A 15,036-nucleotide genomic window follows, 5' to 3' on the forward strand; every position below is an offset into this window, starting at 1 on the left:
TATTTTATCACGAATATCAATAAAGCGGAATCGGTAACCTTCGAGATCTCCTTTGAAGCTGTATTTTTGAAATGTGTGCTTAACATATTTTTGAAGTGTGGGATGGTGATCAACATGAAGTGTAAGTTCTTTCTTTTCTACTTTTTTAATTTATACAAAGAGTATAACAACAACAACATACCCAGCATATTTCCACATGGTGGGGTCTAGGGAGGGTAGAGTGTACACAAACCTTACCCCTACCTTGGGAGGTAGGGAGGCTATTTTGGATAGACCCTCGGCTCAAGAAAAGGTGTCAAGACAACAATAATAATAGGCAGTAATAGCAACATATAATAAGATAAATGACGCTAAAGAAAGAAAGAAAGAAACAAGCAAGCCATGTGAGAGATCTAGAAAAAATAAGTGAGTGAACAAAGATAATAATACTCCTAATACGAAAAAGAAATCCTTGCGTCCCCCCACCATCCTTCTACCCTGCTACTCAACCTCCACACCCTCCTATCACCGGTTATATCCTCGGTAAGCTGAAGTAGTGCCATATCCTGTCGAATCACCTCTCCCCGGGCCTTCTTTGGCTTACCCCTCCCTCTCTTTAGGCCACCACTGCCAGCCTCTCACACCTCCTCACTGACGCATCAACGCATTTCCGCTGCACATGGCCGAACTATCTTAACCTCCCTCCCCGCATCTTATCCACCACTGGGGCCACATCCACCTTGTCACGAATCACTTCATTCTGAATCCTATCTCTCCTAGTATGCCCGCACATCAATCTCAGCATCCTTATCTCTACTACCTTCATTTTTTGGTACATGATCTTTCTTAACTGGCCACCATTCTGTCCCATACAACATAGTCGGTCTAACCACTACTTTGTAGAACTTTTCCTTTAGTATAGGCGGCACCTTTTTATCGCACAACACCCTCGATGCGAGCTTCCATTTCATCCAGCCCGCTCCAATACAATGTGTGACATCGTCATCAATATCACCATTCCCTTAGATGATCGACCCCAGGTACTTGAAACTTTCTTTCTTCGGGATGACCTTAGTATCTAGCTGCACGTCCTCGTCCTCTACCTAAATCACATCACTGAACTAGCACTCTAAGTACTCTACCTTTGTCCTGCTCAACTTGAAACCTTTCGACTCTAGGGTCTGTCTCTAACCTCCAATCTCGCGTTAACACCATCTGCGACTCGTCAATTAGCACAATGTCATCTGCAAACAATATGCACCACGACACCTCTGAATGTGACGCATCAGTGCGTCCTTCGCTAAAGCAAAAAAAAAATAGAGGCTAAGAGCGAACCCCTGATGCAGGCTCATCGTGATTGGGAAGTGTTCTGAGTCACCTCCAACTGTCCTCACCTAGCTCTTGGCTCCATTATATATGTCCTTAATCACTATGATGTAAGCTACATGAACACCTCTAGCTTCCAGACATCTCCACAGCACCTCCCATTGGGACTTTGTCGTAAGTCTTTTCTAGGTCAACAAATACCATGTGCAAGTCTTTCTTCTTATCCCTATATTGCTCCACCAACCTCCTCACGAGGTGAATGACTTATGAAGTCGAACGCCCCGATCCGAACTGGTTCTCCTAAATAGACACTATCTTCTTCATCCTCGCTTCCACTACTCTCTCCCAAACTTTCATCGTATAGCTCAACAACTTGATACACCTATAGTTGTTGCAGTTCTAGATATCCCCTTGTTCTTGTACAACGGGATCATGGTGCTCCATCTCCACTCTTCAGGCACAGCCGCATAAGCCACTCTAGGTCTCTCCTGCCCGCATTCTTCCAAAACTCTACCAGAATTTTATCTGGCCCGGTCGCTCTCTCCCTGGTCATCTTCCCTATAACCCTCTCGACCTCCTCAACCTTGAGAGCTAGCAGTACCCAAAATTGCGGCAGCTCTCTGAGAGCTCCAATTCGCATAATACGATGTTCCGGTCTCCCTCTTCGTTCCAGATTTTATGAAAGTAAGTCTGCCATCTTCGTCTAATATGGGCATCTTCCACCAAAACTTTGCCTCCCTCGTCTTTGATACACTTCACTTTATCCAGGTCTCGAGTCTTCCTCTCCCTCGCTTTGGCTAGCCTGTACAACTTTTTGTCCCCACTTTTTTTCCCTAGTTCTTCATACAAGCGTCCAAACGCAGCAGTCTTAGTTGACTTTACCGCTAACTTCGCCTCCTTCCTCGCCTTCTTATACTGCTACCTGTTAGTCTTCTTCTCCTCCTCGTTTGTGCTCTCTACTAGCTTTAAATACGCTGTTTTCTTAGCTTCCACTTTACCTTAGACCTCTTTGTTCCACCACCATTCCCCTTTGTGTCTGCCAGAGTAACCCTTCGATACCCCTAGCACGTCTCTTGCCGCTTCCCTGATATTAGCAGCCGTCGTAGTCCACATACTACTCACATCCCTACTACTCCTCCAGCTCCTAATGCTCTCAACCGCTACCCCAACTCCTGGGCATTTTCCTTGTTCAAAGCACCCCACCTAATTTTCGGCTGACCAGACACAACCTTCTTTCTCCTCTTCCTTTTTAACTCCATATTCATAACCAAGAGCCTATGTTGGGTCGTAAGGTTCTCGCTCGGGATAACCTTGCAATCCTTGCATAAACGTCTGTCGCACTTCCCGGAAAGTAGGTAATCAATTTGGGTCTTGGCCCTCGTACTGCGAAAGGTGACCAAGTGCTCTTCCCTCTTCTGGAAACTAGAGTTTGCTATCACCAAGTTGAAAGCTCTCGCGAAATCCAATAGCGACGTACCTCCCTCATTCCTATCCCCAAACCCGAAGCCTCTATGCACAACATCATAACTACTAGCAGTCGTCCCGATGTGACCATTGAAATCACCACCAAGAAAAACTTCTCTGAGTACAGAATACCCCGCATAACCTCGTCCAAATTCTCCCACAATCTCCTTCTGATCTCCTTATCCTGGCCTGCTTGTGGTGCGTAAGCACTAACCATATTTAAAGCATGCCCTCCAACTACTATCTTAATAGTCATCAGCTTATCGTTCACCCTCTTGGTCCCTACCACCATATCAAGGAGCTCTCTGTCAACTAAAATGCCAACTCCGTTCTTACCCTTCGCGCCTCCGGAGAACCACAACTTAAACCCATCTACATCCAGAGCCATATCTCCCCTATCTTGACTCCTAGACATAAGCTATGTTGATCTTCCTCTTCTCGAGAATCTTTGCTAATTCTATGGACTTTCCCGTCAAAGTCCCAATGTTCCCCGTCTAAGCGGCTCTCTTTCTGCCTTTGCCCCTCTTCCTACCCCCCACTCCTCGCCCCACCCGAGGACATGACCTTACTCTACCATCATTCATCGCAGCCACTATAATAAAGGTCGAGCTAAGGTGGAACGACAAGGAATAGAATTACAAGAATAGCTTCGCTAAAATGACGAAACACAAACAAAATCGACTAAGTGTAGCCGGAGGTACCAACTCAGGGCTGGATGTAACCTGAATTAGCTGCTAAGTAGTGCCGTTGCTGCTGTCGAAACACTGAAAGTCGCTGATTGCCGAGGCCGGAAAGTACAGTTCGCCGGTGACAGGAAATACTGTACACCGAAAAGTACTGTTCGCCGGCAAATGTCCGCTGCTCAGTTTGCACCTGTATTGCAAGACCACAAGAAAACCAAAAAGTGAGAAAAGAGCAGCAAAGATGAGGGCCGAAGAGAAACACCACACCAACCCTATAGTGATGGTTAGGGTTTGCGATGGTTCGGGAAAAAAGAAGAGGAAGAGAGAAAGAAGAGGAAAATTAGTGAAACCAGCTGGGAGGATAGAGGGAGAGGGAGAAGAAGAGAGATAGAGAGGCACTGACGACTTACCTGGTGCGACCTCCGGTAGTCGCTGGTCGGCAATTAGATCAGGTCAGATTATTACCGTTGGGAGAAGAGAGATGGAAGAGAGAGGAGAGTGGAGAGAGAAGATATTAGGTACCCATCCTCAAGATGAACTGTTATACAAAGAGTATGTAGTATTAAAATGGTACGGGGAGTTATCAAGGAAAGTGAGCAACTTTATGGGGGGGGGGGGGGGGGAATGTAGTACATAACATAAGGATGATTGGAGAAAAATGAGGAGAAAGAGGCGGTGGATTGTTGGATAATAGGAGAAGATTTAAACAAAAACAAAAATTGTTTCTATTTCATAGGGGGTAGGGAAAGGGGAATTGGGGAGGAGATTACAATGCGGGGATTCGGATCCTCACCAATAATGTGAAAGTTCAGGTAGCCAACCAACTGAGCTACTAAGTCCCTACATATCGCTTAAAATTACATCATCTCTCATTTGTTTGGTAGCGAATGTGTTGGGCTGCATTCTTTTTTTCCCCATTTGATATCGATCTAGAAAATATAATTAGAACAATTGATAGTGTTAAAATTGGAGTTTAGAAAAAAGAAAAAGTTATATCGAATAAAATTTAACCTGTTTAGGTACAAAAATTAACACAAACATTATTTATCATTATTTTAATTTGGTTCAGTATCCACGCGAAGCGGCGGTATAATTCACTATTTACTGTATACCACATGATTTTTGAAACTTGATTTTTAATGGAATAAGCATCATATCAGTTTAATATCAAGTCATTTAATATCAAATCATTCTTCGGGGACAGAATCTTCTTTAATTTGCTGATGTATGGTAATTAAATATGAAACGGATCTAAGTGTAATTACTAGTATATAGAACGTGAGATTAATATGGAATTCAATATTACTTTTGTCCAGAGAATTCTTTAGGGAACCTTCACGATTTGGATTGCAATTTCACACATTTGTTTAAGATTTGGAGTTATCTCATTGATGCAATCCAATTTTAACAAGAATATGATTCGTAATTCCAACAAAAATAATCATATCTTTACGTGCCCACGTTAGATAAAATGAATTTAAGTGGGATGCACAGATGAGTAAACATATCTTTATATCAGTAACGGAAAAGGGCCAAATATACTCTTGTACTATTGAAAAAGGACCAAATATACCCCTCGTTGTACTGTGGGTCCAAATATACCTCTGCCGTTATACTATTGGTTCAAATGTACCCCTCCTCCGTTAAAGTTGTCCAAGGCACGTTAGCACTCCTAACCCATTTCACCCCTCTCCTTTATTTGTTCTTCTACCACTAAAATTTCATTCCCCTCCACACCATGCCACCATTCCCCCATAGCCAGCCCAGCAATGGTGGCGGAGATGATGACGTCATCATGGCTGAGCAATTCGCCAAAAAAAAAAAAAGAAGGAACCCGTTTCAATCGACATATTTTGATCAACTAATCATCTACAAAGATTAGAATTATTGTATATCACGCTTCTTCTGAAAATCAATAAAGATTGTATCTCTATTACTAGCCAAATAAATAAAAACCCAAAAAAATTAAAAGAACGTAACCCTATTTCAGTTAAACATTTTGATCGATACCCATCTAGATTTTTTTTTTTTTTTTTTTTACAAAGATTAGAATTATCTATATGTCATGCTTATCTGAATATCAACAAAGATTGTATCTTTTTCTTTGCCCGTCTCTATTGTATACTTCACGATTAGTCCCCCACCTCTTCTCCTAATTTTCTTCCTAAAGATAGAAAGAAACAACTGTTGAGGGAATGCTGTCTGGCTCGAAACCTTTCAACAAATTAAAGTAGTAATTTTAGTTGTAGCGGCAGCGATAAGGGTGGCAATAGTGGTGGAGGTGAAGGAAATTTTAGGGATGGTAGATCAACTAGAAGAGAGGGGTAAAATGAGTTAGGGCGCTGACGTGGCATGCCACGTGGCATCCACCTCATCTAATGTTAGTCCACGTAGGATTAAGTATCCACCTTAGACAACTTTAACGGAAGAGGGGTATATTTGAACCAAAAGTATAACGAGGGGTATATTTGGCCCTTTTCCAATAGTACAGGGGTATATTTGGTCTTTTCCGTATCAGTAACTTTTAATTTGTTATAGTGAGTTATTATTTTTTACTAGATTGCCAATTAATGTCTATCAAGGAATTTATTTGTAATTTTTTAAAAAAAATTATCTGATTGCATAAATATATTTGCTAGTGTCTAGAACTTAAACTCCATAATTGACAATGTTTGGCAGAACAACATTCATATTTCTACAATCGAAGAAAACAACATAAAATCACAATAAAGTGATAAAAATAGACACGTTTTACAGTCTACTGAATACTATAAGAGATTTAATTTAAATCACAGTATCACAAGTTTGAATTTAATACCTTCTTACAGACTAATTAATCTAATTGCATATTCCTTCTTTACCTATCAACTTGATTAACTGGATACACATTAGTATTTATATACACATTTATCATTTGATCATGGTTAAATGATATATCTTTACTATAATTTTAGAGTTTAATTTTTAATATAAACATTAAATTATTAAATTTAATATAAATACGAAAGTGCGGGTAAGTATTTATCAGAAGAAATGATGTCGTCTTTGGCATCAATGGACAACAACGGATTAGGGAATTAGAGAATGTGCTTTGGGCGGTGATTCTAATGCATCCCCTTGTAGAGAATGAATCAAGTACTTGAAAGAATTGATGTGATTCACACATTAGGATATTTATGGCTAAAAACTTCTTGTTTTCCAAGGATTAAAGAATCCCCACCAATTTGGAGAATCATCCAAAGTTGTAGGATTCCATGTTGGGTGGGATGTCTACTACTCCCATTTTCTATCTTTTCAGCATGCCACTAAAAATAATAGGAACTAATTACGGAATTTATCGCTATATAGTCTGTAGGTAACATTATTTTTAAATTATTTATTGTCAATCATTTATTAAATAAAATTAGCGACAAATTTTAACGACATAAATTATCTCTCGCTATTTCCTCTTCATTGAAGTTTGCAGTTGCTTTCTTGAAATGATTTTTTCCCTGACTCCATTTGTTAATTAGCTAGTCTGCTAAATAAGTGAATGACCAAAGTTTTGTTCATTTAAATTGTGACTCTTGAGCAGTTTGTGGCACCTTTAATTTGTAAAGTAGACATATAACTCGAGTAATATATATTCTTTCATGTTGATATGATTCGTGTACCAAGAAACGTCACGCTTCATGCTTGGTTTAATTAATTTGGATTATTAACAAAAAAAAAAAATCACCATCTATATCAAGCAATCTTATCCACTAGAAACATACATGCATGGGACAACACCTAATTAAAACCTAAGAAATCCTATGTAAGAATTGTTGGGTGGCAGTACCGTGAAAGCAAACACCTTTCCAAAATATAGAGTAGTGGTAGTGGGAATCCCCCATGCATATAGAGAACTTACCTATCTCTTCTAATACAGTATTAATTGATGCTTCGAATCAGGGGTGTCAAATGGGCGGGTTGGGCTGAATTGGCTCAATTAAAATGGGCTGAGGTGATTTAAGAGATTTCTACACGGTGTAGATAACATTAGGCCTTATTTATATCTAGTAGCTATACTTTAAATTAATTACATTCCATAACTAAAAGGTGTATATCAATTTACTGTACATAACTAAAACATTTAAACATGGTTAAAATTAAAAACCAACCGCAACATAAGGCTTGTATTCATATTTTTCCCCTGATCAACACATTTTCTCTCTCATTGTCTCTCAATCTCTTCCGATTTTTTCTCCATTATATCTATACACGATCCTCCACCGATTCCATTACCTAAATTCTTGCTGCGCATTTCTAGGTAAGTTATTTAGAAGTTTTTTAGAAGTTTTTGTGTTTATTTTGTTAAATATATTCTTCCAATTTTTTGATTTTACGCCATTGTTAGGGTTTCTACTGCATTTTGCTTTGATTTTTTGGTGTAATGGCGGACAAAAGCACTCCATGCAGAGTTACTAGAGGCATACCCAATTATCTGCACCATTATGATGATGGTCCATCTTTTAATTTGTGTATCACTCAAAATGATGAAGAAATTGCAGGCTATGTTGCTAGAATGGATGCTGAGAGTAGTATTAAGAGGCGCCATGACCCGGTAAGTATGGAAACAATGGGAGTTGAAGGTTCAAAATCTACCAAACGAAAAGATGTCGTTGATTCATCGATATCTGAAGCATCCCTACCAAGTATTGAAAAACGGAGAAAAATTATCGATGGTTCTTCAATTAGTAAGGGAAAAAATGTTGTTGAAGATGTTCCTTCAAAAGCAGGGGAGGTACTGTATTTAGTTCATATTTATGAATACAATGTTTATTTGTTATTAGTTTTTAATTTTGATGCACTTTGTGATCGCACATTTTAGTGTTGAATACAATATATATTGTGTATATATTCTATATTTAATCTGTATATCAGTCTACTTGTGAATACATTTTTGTAGAACTGAATACAATTTGTCATTTGTCTTGGCAAGTATTGAATACAATTTGTAGAATTGAATACATTGTAGAATTGAATACTATGTATACACAAAATGCAATGTATACATAACTACTGTTCAGTAGATACATTTTTTCTTTGGATACAATTTGATGCACTTTGTGATTGCACATTTTAGTGTTGAATACAATATATATTGTGTATATATTCTATATTTAATCTGTATATCAGTCTACTTGTGAATACATTTTTGTAGAATTGAATACAATTTGAAATTTGTCTTGGTAAGTATTGAATACAATTTGTAGAATTGAATACTATGTATACACAAAATGCAATGTATACATAACTACTGTCCAGTAGATACATTGTTTCTTTGGATACAATTAGAATGAATTTGTATTTTGTTGACTGTAGTATAGTTAAATAGATACATTATTTTTCTTTCTGGATACAATTGGAATTTTTTTTTTGTTACCTGTAGTGTATTTAAATTTGTCATTGTTGCATACTGAGTTTTTGACTGTTGTTGAACTGAATAATGCAGAGTAAGTTTTTTCTGAAAGATCTTCCTCCTCATTCGGTGCACATGAGTTGTTACACCAATATTGAAGTATTTAAAGATCTCAAGGACAAACTAACTGATAAGCAGTACAAAATATTTGGGGAAACTTGCTTTGGTGTATTCACCCGAATGCAACACTCTGATGTTCAAGCACAAATGTTGAGGTGCTGCATGGTGAGAGAACTTATTGGAAGTACTCCTGATGCTTTTTTGATTGATATAAATGGTAATGAATTGCGGTTTTCTATAAGAGAATTTGCAATAATAACTGGTTTGAAGTGTGTTGGTGATGAAGATGCTTTTAAAGTTAACCGCAAGGGTAAAAACAGGATTTTGGAGACATATTTTGGTGGTTCTAAGAAAATGTCCTCAAAGGCAGATTTGATTGAATGCTTCACAGATAAAAATTGGGGCCTCAATAATGCTGATGCCGTTAAGATTGCTGTCCTCTATTTCATTCATACCTATATCTTGTCCAATGAGAAGAATGCAGTAAAAATACCAAGGCTACACTTTGATTTGGTAGAGTCTGGAAGATACGTGGATTACCCATGGGGTAAGAAAGCATTCAATGAGTTGATTAAAAGTATGACTCACAAGATGACTTCTGAGAAAAAGTTTTATAGGCTCCATGGAATGCCACTTGCTATGCAAGTTTGGCTTTATGAGTGTTGTTCATTTGTTGACGCCACTCTTGCAGTCAAGACGGGCAACAACATTCCCAGAATGTTGAATTGGACGACCATTAAAAGTCAACCAAGCTTTAAGGAACTGATGGACGACATGTTTAAAGAAGATAACACCCCGGTAAAATGTTGTACTCAACATTGTTATATAAGTTCCCTTCATGTATTTAAATTTTTACTGTTTCTTTATTTTATATTTTGACAAATGTATTATATTTTCTTGTTATAATCATAAATATGGAACTACTATTTTTGACTTTTATTTTTGACACAATGCAGTCAAAGATACAGTGTATCAACTTTATACTTCACTGTAGTCTATGTTGCATTTTTTTGATGTATTCATAAATCTGCAATACAATTCTTGGATACAATGTCATTTTGACTATAGTATATACTTGATACACTGTTTCTGATATTATTTTGATACAATGCAGTCAAAGACACAGTGTATCAACTTTATATTTCACTGTAGTCTACGTTGCTTTTCTTGTTGTATTCATAAATCTGCAGTACAATTCTTGTATTCACTGGCATTTTGACTGTAGCATATAATTCATACACTGTATACTTTACATTCTTGTATACTTGACAAATTTTTCAAAAACTACTTATATTTTGTATTTTGATACAAGTTCTGACAGTATTAAAATGGTGATTAGGAAATGCGTATTTTTGCCAACATAGTCCCGACGGTCGATCAGCTTGCTTGTCTTCAATTGCCCCCACTTGTCAATGGTGTACCAGAAAGTACCACTGCCCCCGTCCTTGATGATGATGATTTTGCTTCTACACCACCCCATAACGACACACATCAAAAGGGAGTTGTTCAATCAGAATCTCCACCGTCTAAGAAACGTAGGCAGATGTCTGTTGGGACTTCGTCATCAAAGAAAGCAGATCTGCAACCTGAAACAATTCCAATTTCCAACATTGCTCCTCGTAGGAAGACGCCTATTGTACAAACAAGAAAGTCGTCTTCTCCAATTGGGAATGAACAAGTGCATGTAAATACCCCACCTGTCCAATTCCCGACATCTACCAAACAAGACGAGTTGTGTCTCATGAGGTAAGAAATTGATGAATTTAAAAAGTCGGTGAGTGTAATTTATAGCTTTTAGTTGAAGGATGAGTTCAAGGAGTTAATGTGTCTCTCCTATATTTGATTTTCTTTAATATTTTTAGGTGAAGGATGAGTTCAATGATTTGCACAAATTGATCAATGACAACTTGACAACGATTCTTCAAGCTATTGAAGCAATTAAAGGGAATAGGGATTCTGAAAAGGTAAAATAAAAACAATTTGAATATTTTCAACTGAAATAATCTTTACATATATGATCTTTTTTTCTTTAAGGGTGCTGCCAGAGAATCTACATTTCAGCAACATGATAATGGAATACACAATAAATCACCGATACAAAACGGGAGTTATACGACTCATTTTCCAACAGAGGTATCTGATGAGTTGCCTGTATCAGTCTATTGCTGTATCCAAAATACTTGACTGTATCTTTTTCTGTATCAAAAATACTTGACTATATCCAAAATACTTGATTGTATCCAAACATGTATGCATGTTTTCAATTATATCCAGACTTTCATTTTTATGATACAGTTAAGTGATTGTATTCATATTTTAACAGACTGTATTCATAAACATAACATTGTATTCATGTTTAAACTTATCTTTATACTTCCATTTTTATGATACAGTTAAGTGATTGTATTCATATTTAACTGACTGTATTCATAAATATAACACCTTATATTTTACTGAAACAGTTTAAACGACTGTATTCATATCTCAGTCCAGTATACAAATACTTGAAAGTCTTATATACACATATGAGCAGGTTGTGTAATGCATGTTCATTACTAAATTTATTGATTTTTTCCTTTCCATTTTAGGGCCTAGTGGGAGATGTTGGTGTAAACGAGGTTAATTCTACTGGTGATACATTAAGGGATTCAACACAGGAAATTCAGGGACCAGGTGATATTTTGGGAGATTATGTCGAACCAGAGGTACTACATTTAATAGTTTATTCAACTCTTCGTTGAAATTTTGTTATATGATAAATACATTTCAGATTACGATTAAAGTTTGTCATCTCTTTGTTTATAGCCGTTTGGATCACAAATCCCTATCAAGACAGCTGATGTTATCGTTGTTACTCCTGCTGCCATACCTATCAACGAAGGAAGCAACATGTTAGTTCATGATAATATTGTGCAAGGTGTATCTTCTTCTTCATTTTGTGCCGGTACAGATCATTCTAATCAAGTGACGCCGCACAATGTCGTTGTTGAGTTTGAGGGTATTCATGTTGGTAAGGAACAGGAACATGTGCCTCAGTATGAGCTGGCGGATGAATTCCTTCCAACACAGAATACTATAACAAAAATTGTCATGACTTTGCGTAAAGAGAGGCGTCCTGGCCCTTTGCAAATGTCTCCTTACATGACAAATTTTGGGTCAGCTTCGGGTAAGCATTATGATGTATTTTTTTATTTTTACATTGTATTCGACTCTGCTTGTAGTTAATGTGATTAAAGATTGTATTCAACTCTATTCGTATTCAAACAGGTAGTTCAGTTAAGTTGACAGAGATATTTGACAAAAAACACCCATTTGATAATAATTGCATCACGGGGCGACATGATGCCAAGCTGTTCGGTGAATTCTCAAAATGGGTAAAAGATGGGCTGCTTGTTAGGCATGACAGCAGGTAAGTTAGTTGATCTATCGTATGTACTTGTTGTATAGACATAGTTTCAATAATGTTTTGATATATATTTTGTGTGTATTTTATAGAAAGAACAAAGAGGACCACTACAAAAAGGGTAAGGCAAAACTGCCAACATCCATGGATTGTGGTATTAAGAAAATCAGCGACAAAAATTGGTTCTATCTTTTATCAATGGAGGGTCAGATGTGGAATGACGAGGTGTGATTTACCTTCTTTTTTTACATACATTATATTGTTTTGTGATTTAAATATTCAATGTTTTTGTTCGTTTTCATTGCAACATCTTGATGTCATGTTTTACTACTTCGGGAAAAAAGTCAAATATGATACAAATAGCACATACAAGTTTACCACTGTAGACTGTGTTTTCAATATCAAAATTGATGCTATTCACAAAGGCTATCTTGACCCGGATGGTGCCATAAGTGTTGGGAAACAAGAAGATGTTTTATGTGAATACGTTAAAGGTCACCGGTTGCATTGCACTGTCCCGTGGCATTTGGTTCACTATGTATTCATCCCAGTCAACATTAAAGAAAAAAACCATTGGTTGTTGGCAGTCCTTTCATTCCTTGACAGACGTCTATATATATATGACTCGTACCGAGCGGCTGGTCATGATGCAACTGTTAGATCTCAAATAGACAAACTCGCCAATCTATTTCCCTTGTATTTACATTTAACAGACTTCTACCAGTCCAAGCAGGGAGTTGATTGGAATTATCACCTTGCGTACAAAGACAAAGCACTGGCTGACAAATTTGACGTCATGTTTGTTGACAATTTGCCACAACAGAGGCCTGGAAGCATGTATGTCAATTTTTGGATTTTTAAAACTGACATATATGAGGATAATACATCATTTAAATACAGTTTTTGTTTCTTTCTTTCGTGCAGGGATTGTGGAATGTATGTTGCTGCATATGCGGAGTATTTGAGTCAGGGAGAAGGTATTCCACATGGAGACCTTGATGCAGAATTACTTCGTACGAGATATGGTGCTCTTTTGTGGGATTACGCTTGCAGGTCTAAGGAGTTTTGTTGTCAAAATGGAAGTTGTTAGTATGAATTCACAATGTACAATTTTTTTTTTTGATGAATACAATTAAATGTTCTTACATTGTTGAGTTAATCATTATGGGATGCCATTATTTTACATTTGTCGATTTAATCATTGGCCATTTGCTGTATATAGAGATGTTAAAATAATATATTCAAAGATAATACAGAGCTTGTAAATTTGAAATCTCTTCTTCAACTACTTCATTTTGAGGAATAGGCACATCCATGGAAATTGAAAAATTTTCATCCTCAAGTGATTTGTTCATTTCCAAAATGGATTGCCCGACGAGTTCTCGCTCCTCCTCCCTTTCCCGGTCAAAGTATGCTTGGAGCAATTCCATGATACCTTCATATCCGGTACTTTGCCCTTCGTTTGCCATATCATTGTTCCTATCAAACTCAAAAGCACAACTAGTATTTTCATTAGAACAACTTGGCGGAGGGGAAGGAAAATAATTAGGACAATCACTCCAATGTCCATTTTCACCACCACATATAGTACAAATATTCCCATCATAGGATTGAGACGGTGCACACATCTCTCTCCTGGGAGCATTTTCACAATCTTGCCAAAAGTGAGGTCCTCCACAATATGGGCATGGGTCATCAAAGTATGAACAACTACCATCCAACCAATTTTCATTATATGATGCCATTTTTTTTTTTAAATAAAATAAAATATCACACAGAAAACAACTACACAAATATTTACGGGTTCGGTTCAAAGCAAGTTAGCTTATTTCCTAGATTAGCCAAAATACACCAATTGTTCCCCGGCAACGGCGCCATTTTTGATAACGTCCAAATCCACCCTATTAATTAGAATGAGCACGGTCGTATGCAAATATATTTTACCCAACTATGAGTCGGGGTCGAATCCCACAGAGAACAATATGTAGGCGATTAGGAAAAGTAGGAATTTTTACCAACTACGCTAAAGCCAAACGATGGATAATATTTTGGTTTTGTTTGAGAGAAAATTATAACTAATGCAAAAATGTAAACTAACCTAGAAAGCAAGTAAAATGATCAATGGCCACAAGCATGGATACAAGGGAGACTACGCTCAAGTAACGATCCAATGTATTTCATGATTTACAAATAATGGTGAATTTATATTACTTAGCCTCGGATAATGACTCTAAATTAGCTTCTTCCGAAGACTAACTAGACTACCTAATTGAATATCCCTAAAGCAATTAGGAGCATTAAGAACACCCGAATATGGCTACAAGTGGTGTCGCCTATTCCTAGGTCGATTTCCATTAGATGAGGGTTAACGCCCCAAATTCTTGTTAATTAATCTTTCCCAATCCCGAGTTTGCCTCTTCCAAGTTTAAACCGAAATAAATGGGCAAGTCTTAGGGTTAGCTACTCCCTTAAGAATCATTCAAAATGAGATTAATTAAAGAAACAATAACTCACTTCATTAGGAATAAAATCATTCAACACATAAGCAAAACAAGAGATTCAATCCAAACTTAAACAATATATACTTCCATAAACAAGGTTCAAGTATTGAAATGAAATACTACACACATAAATATTCAATACCAAACAAGAAATTGAAGAAAGGATTAAGAATATCT

The 15,036-nt window shown here is 37.2% G+C and overlaps 1 protein-coding gene across 1 annotated transcript; it reads left to right on the plus strand.

Annotated features, from left to right (window-relative positions):
* The first annotated feature begins 7,866 nt into the window (after positions 1–7,866).
* On the plus strand, positions 7,867–13,448 carry LOC132629132 (uncharacterized). The gene is made up of 11 exons (XM_060344864.1): positions 7,867–8,217; positions 8,929–9,753; positions 10,295–10,639; positions 10,818–10,919; positions 10,990–11,088; positions 11,544–11,660; positions 11,761–12,121; positions 12,223–12,364; positions 12,451–12,583; positions 13,083–13,195; positions 13,283–13,448. Exons 1-11 carry the CDS (start codon positions 7,867–7,869, stop codon positions 13,446–13,448), a joined length of 2,754 nt encoding a protein of 917 aa, XP_060200847.1.
* Positions 13,449–15,036: the final 1,588 nt, after the last annotated feature.

Source organism: Lycium barbarum, chromosome 2 (assembly GCF_019175385.1).
Source record: "Lycium barbarum isolate Lr01 chromosome 2, ASM1917538v2, whole genome shotgun sequence".
Classification (NCBI taxonomy): domain Eukaryota; kingdom Viridiplantae; phylum Streptophyta; class Magnoliopsida; order Solanales; family Solanaceae; genus Lycium; species Lycium barbarum.

What these genes read in the sequence shown, in the direction of transcription:
- LOC132629132 (XM_060344864.1), top strand. Translation starts at nt 7,867, where the DNA reads ATGGCGGACAAAAGCACTCCATGCAGAGTTACTAGAGGCATACCCAAT. An exon ending in TTGGGAATGAACAAGTGCAT is followed by an intron (nt 10,640 to 10,817) that starts GTAAATACCCCA and finishes TAATATTTTTAG; the next exon opens with GTGAAGGATGAGTTCAATGA. An exon ending in CGACTCATTTTCCAACAGAG is followed by an intron (nt 11,089 to 11,543) that starts GTATCTGATGAG and finishes TTTCCATTTTAG; the next exon opens with GGCCTAGTGGGAGATGTTGG.